The sequence below is a fragment of the Pituophis catenifer genome, unplaced genomic scaffold (genome assembly GCF_029215685.1).
Source record: "Pituophis catenifer annectens isolate HBS135680 unplaced genomic scaffold, rPitCat1.0.hap2 SCAF_3, whole genome shotgun sequence".
In the NCBI taxonomy this organism is placed as follows: Eukaryota; Metazoa; Chordata; class Lepidosauria; order Squamata; family Colubridae; genus Pituophis; species Pituophis catenifer.
The window spans coordinates 201701212-201715131 of NW_027256883.1; the positions used below are offsets into that span (position 1 = coordinate 201701212).

Sequence of the window (13920 nt, forward strand, 5' to 3'; positions counted from 1 at the left end):
TATGAAAAGCCCAATTACACTCAACAATGACTGAAGGAACATTCCACAATGTGGGTGCAACCACCAACATGGCTCTAGAACAGATCTAGGTAAACCATAGGCCATGTACAGTACCTAAATAATTTTGAGTAATCTCCAGAATTCCTTCTTTCATTGCTTCTGAAATTTGGTAGCATCTTTTTGGTATTTTTTTCATTTCTTATTAATTTGAATCCATTACATCTGTTAATTTAAGTTTCATGTAAAGAACACTTTCATTATAATTCAGCTTTGTAAAGGTCTTTTTCCTGGACCTACCTGTTACTTTTTGTACAGCCCACCACATCAAATTAACACAAAATATGGTACTCAACCTGAGATGACTTGGTTATCCTTGACGACTTGAAGTAATACCTCGAAGCACATAGAAAAGACACATAATAAAGGCCATTCCACCCACTGAATATATATCTCCTTTTTGAATTGAGCCCCAAAAGAACTTTTCAGGAAGCAACTCCCAGTTCCTTCCTGGATGTTGCCATACCTTTGTGTTACTTGTGGCAAAATGAAACACATCCAAATATGAATGCCAAAGACCAAGATCATTTGGAAAACACACTTCCCAAACATGTTCTTTCTTAGGTAGAGTACCCTATCAATTATCATGGTGCCAAACTGTATCAAGAGTATCATAAGCCAAGGTACAGGAACTTCATCTTCCAAAAGGGATTCTGTGATATCACTGTCTGAATGCCTCTGAAATATGTTAGAAAAAATTAATAATAACACCATGAGAAAAGAAAGAAAAAGACAGTATTGATAGCAATAGATAACTTCGAATCCTAAAACGTGTGAAAGACCACTTGAATACCATCGGCACTGCTAAAAACCCTTAACATCAATAACAATCTCTGCCTATCAGGCCCTTGGCAAGTACTCCATTGGTGGATAAAAATCCCAAATTGAGTCTAAACATTTAGCTAAACATATATATGACCAAACATAATAATAATGCCAAATAAAACTACATTAAGTTAAATTTCCTCTTTTTTCTGAACTTCGATTTCTTTTGCCTATAACTTTTTATGTAGTATTTCTTCACTTTGCTTAGTGCTGTTTATTTCAAAGGAATAGTATGAGACATATGTATTAGTATCAATAGCCATAACAATAATAGATCAATATATTCATATTTATAATGGTTCCACACTTTAGACTGGCATTTAAAATCATTTAAAGTTTTAAATACAAAGACTTGCATTTCATTTTCAAGTCTAGGTTCATAAATTTATTTAACCAGTATTTTCTCTAATTTCCATTGTATCATATAGAAGCCACATTGCTCCTATGTTCCATAGACTCAGTTCCAAATATGCCTCATCATCTTCAGGTTTACTTTTTGCTTTAAAGCATTTGGGTCCAATCCTCTTCAGTCTGTAGTCTCTTCTAGTATTGTCTTTCCCTTCCCTTCCCTCCTCTCCTCTCCTCTATTAGAGTCACAATGACTCCATGAGTTAACAGATCTTAGCTCAAGATCACCTAGTGAACTCCACAATTAAGTGGGGATTTAAATCTACGTCCAATAATTGAAAACTCAAATTACTACCCCAACTTGGTTCTTGAACATTCATACATTCATAAAAAGTCACATATTCTTGCTGAGTCAACCTTGAGCCTGGTGAAATTTGAACTTGCAGTAATTGCAGGCAGCTGATGTTAATAACAGTGTTATTTAGTCTGCTGCGCTACCAGGGCTCTTGAAATGCATTCATGGATTTGGAATTTTTGAAGTAATAGCAAAATAGTAATAGCTTTTGAGCACATCATGAGCACATGAGTATTTCTTCTTCATCACTGATGGAAGCATTAGCAAATTAGCAATTCTGAAAAAAAACTTTCTTCCAGACCCACCAAAACATACTCTACAAACCCTTTCTGATAAAATTTCAGCAACACACATTGCTACTTACCCCAAGCGCCCCATAGCCAAAGATGGCAATAATAAAACTAATCACATCAGCAGTGAAGATGAAAGCATAGATATCACAGACTGGGTTGCTCTCAGGATAAGTGATGTCATAGAAGAACTGCTTGATAGGCCGATAAATCCAAAGAACACTGGGGGTAAAAGTTTATCTAGATCCGTCAAAGTGTAAAGTAGAGTCATATTTAAGCAAGCTAAAGTCCTTGCTTAAAGTTCAAGAAAAAAGTGATAGCATTATAGCAGACAGTGCAGAAAACACACAAGCTAGCTAATTGAGATGAGGTTTTAGACCCAAAGAGTGGTGTAAATGTGGACATCCTTTTCAAGACCTCCTATTTCTAGAGTTAGATACCCCTTTCTCTGTCTGTTCTTTCCCACATACAGTAGTCTGATGCACATTATTTTCTGGTTGGGTCAGATATCAAGCTGAAATATCTGATTTCATTCTAGGACTTCTCAACTCAGATAACCATGAAAAGACAGTTATTATAATCATAATATTGTAATCATTCTTCGGGGGGGAGTGCGGGAAGATCCCTTACAAGGCCGCGCTGAGGATTTTGTGCAATTCCTGCATGATAAAGTCGCTCGGATTCGGGATGGCTTGGACTCCGATTGGATGAGTCCAGGGGAGGAGACAGGGGCAGGCCTTGAGAATATTATCTGGGAGGAGTTTGATCCTGTGGCTCCCGAGGATGTGGACAGGGTTCTGGGTAGGATTAGTGCCGCCACATGTTTATTGGACCCGTGTCCCTCCTGGTTGGTACTGGCCTCCCGGGAGGTTACACGAGGCTGGCTCCAGGGGATTATAACTGCTTCTCTGAGTGAGGGTGCCTTTCCCGCCGCCTTGAAAGAGGCGGTGGTGAGGCCCCTCCTCAAGAAGCCTTCCCTGGACCCGGCTGAATTAGCTAACTACCGTCCGGTCTCCAACCTTCGTTTTGTGGCGAAGGTTGTTGAGAGTGTGGTGGCACGACAACTGCCCGGGCACCTGGATGAAGCTATCTATCTAGACCCGTGCCAGTCGGGCTTCAGGCAGGGGCACAGCACAGAAACGGCATTGGTCGCGTTGGTGGATGATCTCTGGAGGGCTCGGGACAGGGGTTGCTCCTCTGTCCTAGTCCTATTAGATCTCTCAGCGGCTTTTGATACCATCGACCATGGTATCATGCTGCGGCGGTTAAGAGGGTTAGGAATAGGGGGCACCGTTCTGCGGTGGTTCTCCTCCTTCCTCTCCGACCGCTCGCAGTTCGTGTTGGCAGGGGGGCAGAGGTCGACCTCGAGGCATCTCGCATGGGGAGTGCCACAAGGGTCGGTCCTCTCGCCCCTTCTGTTCAACATTTATGTGAAGCCACTGGGTGAGATCATCCGTGGTTTTGGGGTGAAGTGTCATCTGTACGCTGATGATACTCAGCTGTACATCTCCACCCCAGACCACCCCAACGATGCCCTTGATGTGATGTCTCGCTGCCTGGAGGCCGTGCGGGTCTGGATGGGGAGGAACAGGCTCAGACTCAACCCGTCCAAGACCGAGTGGCTGTGGCTGCCGGCGTCCCGATATAGTCAGCAGGTGCCATCGCTGACTATTGGGGGTGAATCTTTGCCCCCCACAGAGAGGGCTCGCAATCTGGGTGTCCTCCTGGATGCACGGCTGTCTTTAGAAGAGCATATGACGGCCGTGGCCAGGGGGGCCTTTTATCAGGTTCGCCTGATCCGCCAGTTGCGGCCCTTTCTGAACCGGGACGCCTTGCGCACGGTCACTCATGCCCTTGTCACCTCCCGGCTGGACTATTGTAATGCTCTCTACATGGGGCTCCCCTTGAAGAGCACTCGGAGGCTCCAACTGGTCCAGAATGCGGCCGCGCGGGTGGTTATGGGCGCAACTCGTTGTGCCCGCGTGACACCCCTCCTGCGCGAGCTGCACTGGCTCCCAGTGGTCTTCCGGGTGCGATTCAAGGTGTTGGTTACCACCTTTAAAGCGCTCCATGGCATAGGACCCGGGTACCTTCGAGACCGTCTTCTGCCACCAATAGCCTCCCACCGACCAGTCCGCTCCCACAGAGAGGGTCTCCTCAGGGTGCCATCAGCCAAGTTATGTCGGCTGGCGACGCCCAGGGGGAGGGCCTTTTCTGTGGGAGCCCCAGCCCTGTGGAATGAACTGCCCCCGGAAATACGCAAGATCTCCGACCTCCGAGTGTTTCGTTGCGCACTGAAGACCCTGTTATTCCGCCAGGCAGGGCTATCAACTTAATAATTTTAATTGGGGTATTTTAAATGTTTGGGGTTTTAAATCGGCCAAATCTATGTAATTATTTTAATTTTTAATTATTGTTGTGTGTTGTGTTTTTAAATTGGCTGTACACCGCCCTGAGTCCTTCGGGAGAAGGGCGGTATAGAAATAAAATTATTTATTTATTTATTTATTTATTTATAAATGAAAGCAAACCACAGGATATTATTCAATTTTACATCACCTATCTTTACGACAAAGACTTCATCCAGTCTTATTATGGCTAACTTGGAGGGCAGGGTGTGTGTGAGGGAAGTTGAGTCTGCTTGTCAGCAATTGACTGATATGTCTATTCATAAAGGCATGATCACAGAGGTATCCCCAGAAGTAGGTAAATGACAAAATGAGCATCACACCATTGTGATTAAGCTCTGCCCCTTTTGTCCACACATTGTATTGTGACACATACATACAAAACATGCAGAACTTAAGTACAACAGCGCAGTACTCCTTGCATCATTCTGACCTCGGATCATCTCTCAGAGCTATGTTTTTTGCATCATCAAGTCAGCTAAACAAAATCTTGAAGATCTTGACTATTTTATAGTCAAAAGCAAATGTAGCATGTTTCTCCCTTGTAGAATTCTATGTAGCAGCATCATTTTTCAGGCATGATCATCAGGCAATGTAAGTTTTGTGTCTACTCTTCCTGCCATCCCCTGCCCTACTTGCAACTCAACTCAGGTTGCAACACCTTACTTTTTTTAGGTCAGTGTTTCTCAATCTTGGCAACTTTAAGATGGGCGGATTTCAACTCCTAGAATTCCCCAGCAGAGGGAAGTTGAAGTCTACCCAACTTAAAGTTGTGAAGGTCAGGAAATACTCTTTTAGAGGTTCTTAAAACATAAAAGGAAACCCTCCATTTACATTTTTGTCTTAAGTATCTTCTGGTTTATCGTTTCTTTAGAATGTCTCTTCTTGCCAGATGGAGGTTTTCTGAAAAAGCTGCATGTCTTCTGGGCTTCTTTCAGAGGTTTGTCTGTCAAAAGGAAAGGAAAACAGTCATTAGCTTCTCCCACTCCAGCAATAAAATGTTCAATTCTCCAGCTCTTCTTTGATTAGTATAGTTTTTATTTTTACTCTTCCTGCTGATCAGGAGGGTTCTCATAGCAAGAATATTTTGTCCACATATTTGCATTTATCTACCTCTATTAGCCCTCTTAAAAATGTTCCTAGAGAGATGCCATCCTTCTGAGCTAGACTGATGTTCTTTCGAATGACCTTTGCAATCTTTCTTCTTAGATTTCTTGGTCATGTCCTTTTGCTTAGGATCTAGTATTTTAGAATCCCAGAGACCTTGACACTGTGGGATAAAGCAAAGTGAAAGTTATTGCATGTGGGAATCTTTAACCACATTTAAAAGAAGTGAAAAAGAATGCTGGGTTTATACATGCATAATTCCCATACATGTCAGAACACAGAGCAGGAAAAATAATTGGAGCTTTCATGAAGAAAGTTGGCTGTCAAGTAACCACCAAAATTTCAGTATTTGAGGGAACTCAGATTGATGCTTTAGGAGAGAAAAACATTTGAAGAGATGATCCTTTCAATATTATGACCATAACATTGACTGCTTCATTTGCTCTATGACAAGTTATTGTAGAATTAGGGAAACTTCAGTCATATAGCTGGAGGAGTCTTGTATTAAAAATTACAGCTTGAGAGATTTTAGTTGAAAAAAGAAAATAATTGGGAAAAGAAAGAAAGGTGTAAAGAATTATTATATTCTACAGTATGAAGAATATCCAGAGCAAGGAACATCTCTCTTTCTCAATGATAGTACAAAACAACTGGCTATTCAGGACGGACCAAAATAAATGTTTTGTTACAAAATGTTTGGCCAAACTATACAATTATTTGTTTCCAGAACCTGGGAAATTAAAGAAATTAATAGAGCATAAGGCTGCCAATGGGTCTGATAGTTCTATATTAGCTGCAGTTTCAAAGGTAATATATTTGCAATGACATTTCCATCTGCTAGAAAACATGAGTGTCACTCTCTATTGTATCAATGTTCTTCTGGTTGGACATGGTTGATCACTACAGAAAAGTCACCGATCACCATAGATGATCAAAATCATCGTAGGGACAAGTTACTAGACTAGATAGGTTTTTGATTTACAGGACTCTTCTGATGTTGTCATAAACATCCGCTATACGACATGTTAACAAATCCATGCTTGAAAAGGAGGATTAAAGTCTTTCTTCCTTATTAAGGATAGTTTGCAGTACCTTCAAGATGTACCTGTGCAAGAACAAGGCTAGGAGCTGCACCAGATCCATCTGTGCATATCCATCTTTCTTCTCAATCCCAATTATATTTGGCAAGGCAAATGGTGCTTCTGCACTGATACTGCAATATATCTTAGAAGACCAAGGAAAGAATCCAAACTGGGAAATACATTTGATCACAATCATTATCTGGCAGAAGAAGAAAACATATGTAGATTTACTATTATTATAAAATGATAATTCTTCAAGATTTCTAAAACAGTGAGCAGTGCTAAAGTGGGGGTAGTGATCTGTTCTACAACACAGGCTTCGTATTTTTATCCTGCTTATTTAATGAACATCTTTTCAAAGGAGAAAGTCAATAGAAACTGTGAGACAATATTAAAATTTATCTTGTAGGATTCAGCTGAAATAACTGTTTTTCACTCTTATCCATGTGTTTTCCCAGGATAATTAGCAGGAGGACATATATTCCAGATACAAATCACCATTTATTCAAAGGCCTGTGTTGGAAGATGCTAACAAGAAGTCCTGTTTTCCTCCTTTTTGTTTGAGACTTTGTACCATGTTCTGTTCTAGTTTTCTTTCTTTCCAATGTGACCAGTAGTTGCTTCCAAGTCAGAGACTAAGATTCACAGGTAGGCTTGAGACCTCTTAGTACCTAGTCAGTTCTTTATTTCATTGAAGCTCAAAGGGGAGTGAAAATGATATACAGAGAAGAGTACAGCAACTAAATGCAGCAGCTACTGAACACTTACCTCAGTGTAAATGATTGCTGTCATCCAGAAGAATTTAGTAGGCCTTGGACTGGACAACATAGGCCACAGGAATATCAAAATGGAGAGAACCAAAGAAAGAATGGAAGCAGAAACCATGTGGTTGACAATGATAACAAAATAACAAAGCATTTCTGATGTAGAGACCATAACATGGTACAAAGCAATTCCCAGCTTCAAGGGAAAAGGAAGGCACTGGTAAAATTTATCTGACTGCTCCAGCTCATTGTCATGAAGAATGCTAGACCATATTTAAGGAAAAAACACAAAAGAAATGTCATTAACTACAGTAACTTATTTCCCCTTCTTAGCATTTTCCCCTAGGTGCAGGGTCCTATTTTTGGATCAACTAAATATTAATCCATTGGTTGTGACAAGAATTAACCAACTACTTTGTTGCATGAGGCTAACATTATGGGCTGAGAAAAAATCATCCAGATGGTCTTCATGCCTAAGGCAGGACAATTCACAGTCTCTAGTTTCCAGCCTGGTTCCTTAACCACTAGACCAAACTAGCTCACAATTAATAATTGTAACTAAAATAATATATACCAGCATAAATATATTCTAGAATAAATGATATCCTGAACTTTAGATACAGTTCATCATGAACATCTCTTTCATTTTTCCCCCCACTGGGGATTGTTAAACTAGTAGGTCAGCCTACCACAGTTGAAGTCATCCAAATGTGGGATTGTGAATCTCAGCATTTCACCCAGTGTGTTGGAGAACACAATGGAGCTTTGAGATGTCTGCTCTGGGTTATGTCAGAACAGTGAACAAGATGCACTCACTGAAATATTATGGACCTAAGGATTTTGCAACCTTGAATTCATGCTCTTCGAAAGCAAAGTGAGGTCAGAAGACAGTTTTAATAAAAGCATAATAGAATATGCTTGCCTGTTAAGCACCAGCTCACTGGTTGTCATCATAGTAGATATTTCATCTAATGGCTTGTTGGCTTTTGGACTTCTAGTGAACAAGGAATCTGCAGACTCTTGAATTTCTGATGGAGAGTTGGAAAGAACGTCAGGTTCTGCACAGGAAGTGATCAGAGTGAATCCTTGGGAGAGAGCTGCTTTTTCATTTCCCCCTTCTATATTCTCAGTCTCCATTACATCTTTGTCAGTTTCACTGGATCTCCTGATTTTGAAAGACATTAAAAAATTGCCCAGAAGTCTTTTAGTAACTCCAAGACTGAGAGGCATTTTCACAATGGCTCTTCTTCCAAAGAGCTATTAAAAACAATTCATTATCCTTCACTTCTGAACTATTTTTACCATCAGGGATTTGTGCAAAACAAAAATCAATGGAAACAAGCTTCTTGATAACTATGGACATTTAAGTCCTCTGTTAGAATGATGGCAGACAATACTTCTTTGTTCAGAAATTCCATATTTGGTCTCCAAAGTAAAGATCTCACCATCAAAAATTTGTGTTTTACCACCCAGTATTTAGGCTGAGAGAGACCACACATTTGGTCAATGGGTAACAGATTATTTAATCTTGTTTTAAAAGATAAAAATGTAATGAATATCCTCTTTGTTCAAAGCCAAGTTGAAAAATCTAAAAAAGCAAAGCACCAAAAAATGGGAAAGTGGGTTTTGTGTTCATTTTTTGTCTGCACAGATGTTTCTGTGTGGGAGTCACATCATAAAATCATATCTTTGTAAAGGATATTTGAGATCATCTAGTCAACCTCACTGTCCAGTGCTTTTGGAGATCATCTGGTTGTGACCTGCCCAGTGTAGAAATCCTCCTGCTTGTTTGTTTGTTTGTTTGTTTGTTTGTTTATTTCAAACTCTTGTGGCTGACATATCCTAAAAACACAGTTCTGAACAGTTTACAACCATTATGTAAGAAAAACAAACAATAAAAGAAAAACAAACAAACAATAACACGAAAAGATAAACCTGGCATCAAAACCACTCTTCTATTATGCAGCCAATGCTGCTCCTTCCAAATCTGACTTCTCCCTATCCTAGTGCTTGGGGGAAGAGCCAAGAAAAATGGCTGTGATGAAACATACTGCCATGTTGCAAAACTCACAATGTTTCTACTTGCATCAACATGTACAAAGGATGTAAATATGCAATGGAGGGATGTGCAGCATGATATCACAGTGTGCATTTCATCATTTTGATGTAATTTTGGTGCACCACAGCTGTCCAGGTCTGCATCCTCCTTTTCCGTCAAAAGGATTTTCTTGCATACACCTTTTATATGTTGGTAGAAGCAACATCTGCCATCCAAGACCAAACTGATCTTAAACAGCCATGTTATCTGGAAAGGCAGCCACCTTTGAAGGTTTCCATTACCACTTCAGCTCTCCTTCCCCTGCACCTGCAGTGTGAAGACTGCCAGCACTCTTTGCTTTAAAGATAGCATTCCTCAACCTTGGCAACTTTAAGATGTGTGAACTTCAACTCCCAGAATTGTCAAGTAGAATGCTGTCTATGGAATTCTAGGAATTGGAAGTCCATACATCTTAAAGCGGCTGAGGTTGACAAATACTGCTTTAAAGGGTCAAAGATAAAAGCTGAGATAATGCCTTTGTGGTTATGTTCCATTGATTTTTAATGGGCAAAAGAAATACTACAGATTCAAATATATGTTATATTTGTTCCTCAACATCACAATATATTTGCTACTGTATAAGAACATTACAAGAACCTGAAAAAAAAATACTGGAGGTTTCCACCTTGTGGCAGGCAATTACTTCTTACCTGAGTTGCACAGATAAAGGCTCAGTATTCCCAGTTGGTGGAGATTCAGATACCTTGCCTTGGCTTTCCTCAGTTTCTATTACTTTGGCTTTATATTCTCCATAAACTGGCTGATTATTCCCAAATCTGTAATGTTGTAGAACCATATCTGCTGAAACTTCATTTCCCTTTAGAAAATAATCCAGAGCACAATTAGTTGGGTGGAAAGAGAGCAGTAAAGGAAAATTAAATGGAATTGCTTTGGTCCATGAAAGCTCAAAAGAAAATAGTATTATCTGGAATTGACATGTTATATGAAATGGAGAAAGTCATAGGTGAAGAGAAAAGCTCCTCAACACATTCTACTGTCTTTAGTAGAAATTAGTAGTTAGTCAATGCTAACTAGCATTGCCTACAATGTACATTGAGAAATGCATATGGCTGCCTATATTATTCCTGATAATTTTAAGTAAAAACGTAATAAATTAAACTAATTGCACAACACCATATATTTCCAACCATAGATCCCAACACAATGTCCCATGAATTCTACATTTATAGTTGCTGAATTCACCCTAGCAGTCTGAAAGCACTCACTCCAGCAATGATTGGCCATCTGACTGGACACCAAATTCAATTCAGGACAACTATCTACAAAGCCACCATGAGTTGACATCAACTAGCAACAATACAACTAAGCAAAGTAAAAATAATAAAATTCAAATCCAATTTCTTAAATTAAAATTGCAACTAAAATACAATGCCTCTATAAACTGAATGTAAGCTATGGTACTTCAAAATCCAGAAATCTTACCTTGTTCATCTGTTGCGAAAGAATATATTTTTTGATTCTCAATGCATCAGCAATGTCCAAATTATCTTTAATGAGGGAATTAAGGGCTTCTATAATATCATCCTTCAATGCAGACATCAAGATGGAGATAAGCTTAATAATGTTGATTATTCTTTGCACAATACTTTCTGTTGTGAAGAGAACAAGCATCTTACTATGAGAAAAACTGACAGCCCAACATCATTCCAATTCTGAAGACTCTTTAGGAATCTGCAAGGCTTGGGACGTAATCCTCATATTATAGTTATAAAAACTGCTTCACTAATTTTGCTCTCACAAATACTCATACACATATAGAAAATGTTTCAATCTCTAACAGTGACAGCATCTGTCTGTATTTCAGTGACATTTATTTGCTTAGTTTATTCTGTATTTTGTATATTCATGTTATGATCTGTTTTATTTGTCGTCTAACAGATACCATAAATTCATTGGCATTGGTATACTTTCAGTTATATAGCTATTTGAAAGTTACTTTAGAAGTGATATCAAATGTATCTTTCTCTTTAACATTCAGATTTTCAAAATGCAAATAGTATTAATTAATCTGGTGGAGCTACAGAGAGAGGAAAATTTATCCGAGTATCTTATCCTGCTACATTCCTTAAGAAAACCCTTTCTCTGAAGTTGATACATACTTTGGGAGAAAGTACTGTAAAACTGTCACTGCAGGGGTGAAATCCAGCAGGTTCTGACAGGTTCTGGAGAACCAGTAGCGGAAATTTTGAGTAGTTCGGAGAACCAATAGCAGAAAATTTGAGTAGTTCAGAGAACCGGCAAATACCACCTCTGGCTGGCCCCAGAGTAGGGAGGGAATGGGGATTTTGCAGTATTCTTCCCCTGGAGTGTGGTGGGAATGGAGATTTTGCACTGCCATGCCCACCAAACCACACCCATGCCCACCAAACCATGCCCACAGAACCGGTAGTAAAAAAATGTGGATTTCACCACTGTGTCACTGTGTTTTTCTCCCAATACTCCAGAAATCCTTCTTGTACAAAGAGATTTTCCTAAATTCACCGGGAGAGTTCACCAGGAGGAGAAAGAGTTAAATATCTTTCTTGCTTATGATTTTAATAATTGCTATCAACTGTTGCAAAGTGCAAAAATGCATTTAATGTGATATCCATGGAGATATGGAGATATTCATGGTGATATGGAGATATTTGTTTTATATTTTATTACATCTACTTGATCACAGTTAAAATCCCAAAACCATTATACCTGCAATATAATATTAACAAGATAATAAAGTTGGAGCCACATGAAATAATAATGAAATAGAAACTGCTATCAGAAAGGCATGATTATTCTTGGTAGATATGGTAAGCTGGAACTTATTGACTCAAAATTTAATGTAGAATCGGTCCCTTCAATGTCACCATCATCACCATCATGGAATTAAACCCATTAAAATTTAATTTGCAGGACATTTGTACACTGTAGCCCTTGGCTGCTTGACTCCCATGCATAAACTGGAAATGAAAACATCTTAAGAAATCCCAAATTAGACAGAATAATGGCCAGGTGTCCTGTCCCAACTGTAATTAGTACAGATCCTCATTGGTGGATTCCCCTGCTTCATGCCCCATCACCTTTGATGACACGGCCTTCTTGTCACCCTTCCAAGACTGGAAACCTGAGTTAAAGGTTTCCTGTGACTTACATGAGAGAGAGATGATTGACTCATTAATTTGTATCTTAATGATTTCTGTACAATGGAATTAATTACCTGACTTATCCAAGTCCTCTTCAGAAGCCAGTATCTCTATATTTTCATCAGAGGATTCCAAACTGACATTAGCTAAGCACACAAAACAAAACTAAAACTAAAAAAATCAAAACAGCATCCCAGAATTATGACTCAGGCCAATGCCCTTGATGAAGGGACCAACCTTATATTGAGGTTTCCACATTTCTATCAACAAGAATATACATTCATTTTTAAGTGGAAAAGTTTTCAAATTATATTAATAAGAGGTGAGGGATGATTTAAAATATAGTATTTTCCACTTCTAACCAATCATGGTATAACCTAGTGAAAATAACAGCATGTGTATAAGTACTCCTACCTCTTTCAACCCCTGGCAATTGCTCATTTTTCCTTTCCTCCTCCTTTTTATTTCTTTGACTTCTAATTTCATCTTGCTCTCTGTTATTTAGAGCTGATTTTGCATTGCTCATCCAGGCTTCATATGCAAGCTGCAAAAGAGAATCTTATTGAGCAATAAGACATGAGGCAGTTGTTAAGTGAATCACTGCAGTTGTTAAGTAAGATTCACAGTTAAGTGAATCTGACTTCCCCATTGACTTTGCTTGTCAGAAGTCAGCTGGAAAGTTTGCAAAGCCTGAATGAATAGTTTTGCCTACCATTTAAAAATAACTACATGCCTATGTGCCATTTCCATTAGCTCTCAGTCACTTCCCCAGCACATTTTTTCCCCTTCAGAAATTGGTCACACCTGCCATGCCGTTTTCTTTTTAAAGAATTCTTTTTTGTTCTTTTCAGAGTGTTCATTTTCTTCTTCTTCATCTTCACTATCTGTATCAAAAAGGCAATAGCTCCTAATTCGAACCACTGAAATTGACAGGAAATCCAGGTATTAAAAAACTCTTATGGAATTATATGCCACATGGATAAAACTCAGATTTTTCAGCCAAGTTTTCTGTTTCTCAAAGATTGCAGTTCCGTTGCCACATTACTTACTTGCAAATACTAAAACCAATTAAAACAGCTTTTTATCTAACCTGGTGTCCTGCAGATGGAATTAACTTCAGCTCCCCTCTATTCAAGCCAATTGTAGCTCAACCCATTAGAAGAAAATTAGGTAGAAAAGAAGGAAAACTATAATTGTTTAGCCAAACATTTCACTGTTAAGCTACTGTACTTGCATAAAAGAGAGCTATATGCAGTACCTGAAGATGACACCTATATTTTTTGTAAGTCCTTTGCATTACAAACATTTTTTTAAAAAAATTAGACTATTGAATCAAATACATCTCTCTGATCTGCCAAAATGTTTTTAACCAACTGATTTAACTGATTGTTCATGCTTTTCCAAGCCTAGCAATAATTATTTACAGCATAAACATCAAACAAACCA

At 39.0% G+C, this 13920-nt stretch overlaps 1 protein-coding gene across 1 annotated transcript in view; it reads right to left on the reverse strand.

Annotated features, from left to right (window-relative positions):
• The window catches only part of LOC139315454 (piezo-type mechanosensitive ion channel component 2-like), a 74160-nt gene that overhangs the window by 19248 nt on the left and 40992 nt on the right, over positions 1–13920 (reverse strand). Inside the window, exons 30-41 of the mRNA XM_070941768.1 lie at positions 13279–13394; positions 12889–13018; positions 12549–12620; positions 10778–10944; positions 9985–10151; positions 8159–8401; positions 7241–7499; positions 6483–6671; positions 5397–5553; positions 5118–5229; positions 1950–2097; positions 524–735 (exon numbers count right to left, since the gene is read on the reverse strand). Coding sequence (XP_070797869.1) covers positions 524–735; positions 1950–2097; positions 5118–5229; positions 5397–5553; positions 6483–6671; positions 7241–7499; positions 8159–8401; positions 9985–10151; positions 10778–10944; positions 12549–12620; positions 12889–13018; positions 13279–13394 — 1972 coding nt within the window. The remainder of the gene's footprint in view (positions 1–523; positions 736–1949; positions 2098–5117; positions 5230–5396; positions 5554–6482; positions 6672–7240; positions 7500–8158; positions 8402–9984; positions 10152–10777; positions 10945–12548; positions 12621–12888; positions 13019–13278; positions 13395–13920) is intronic.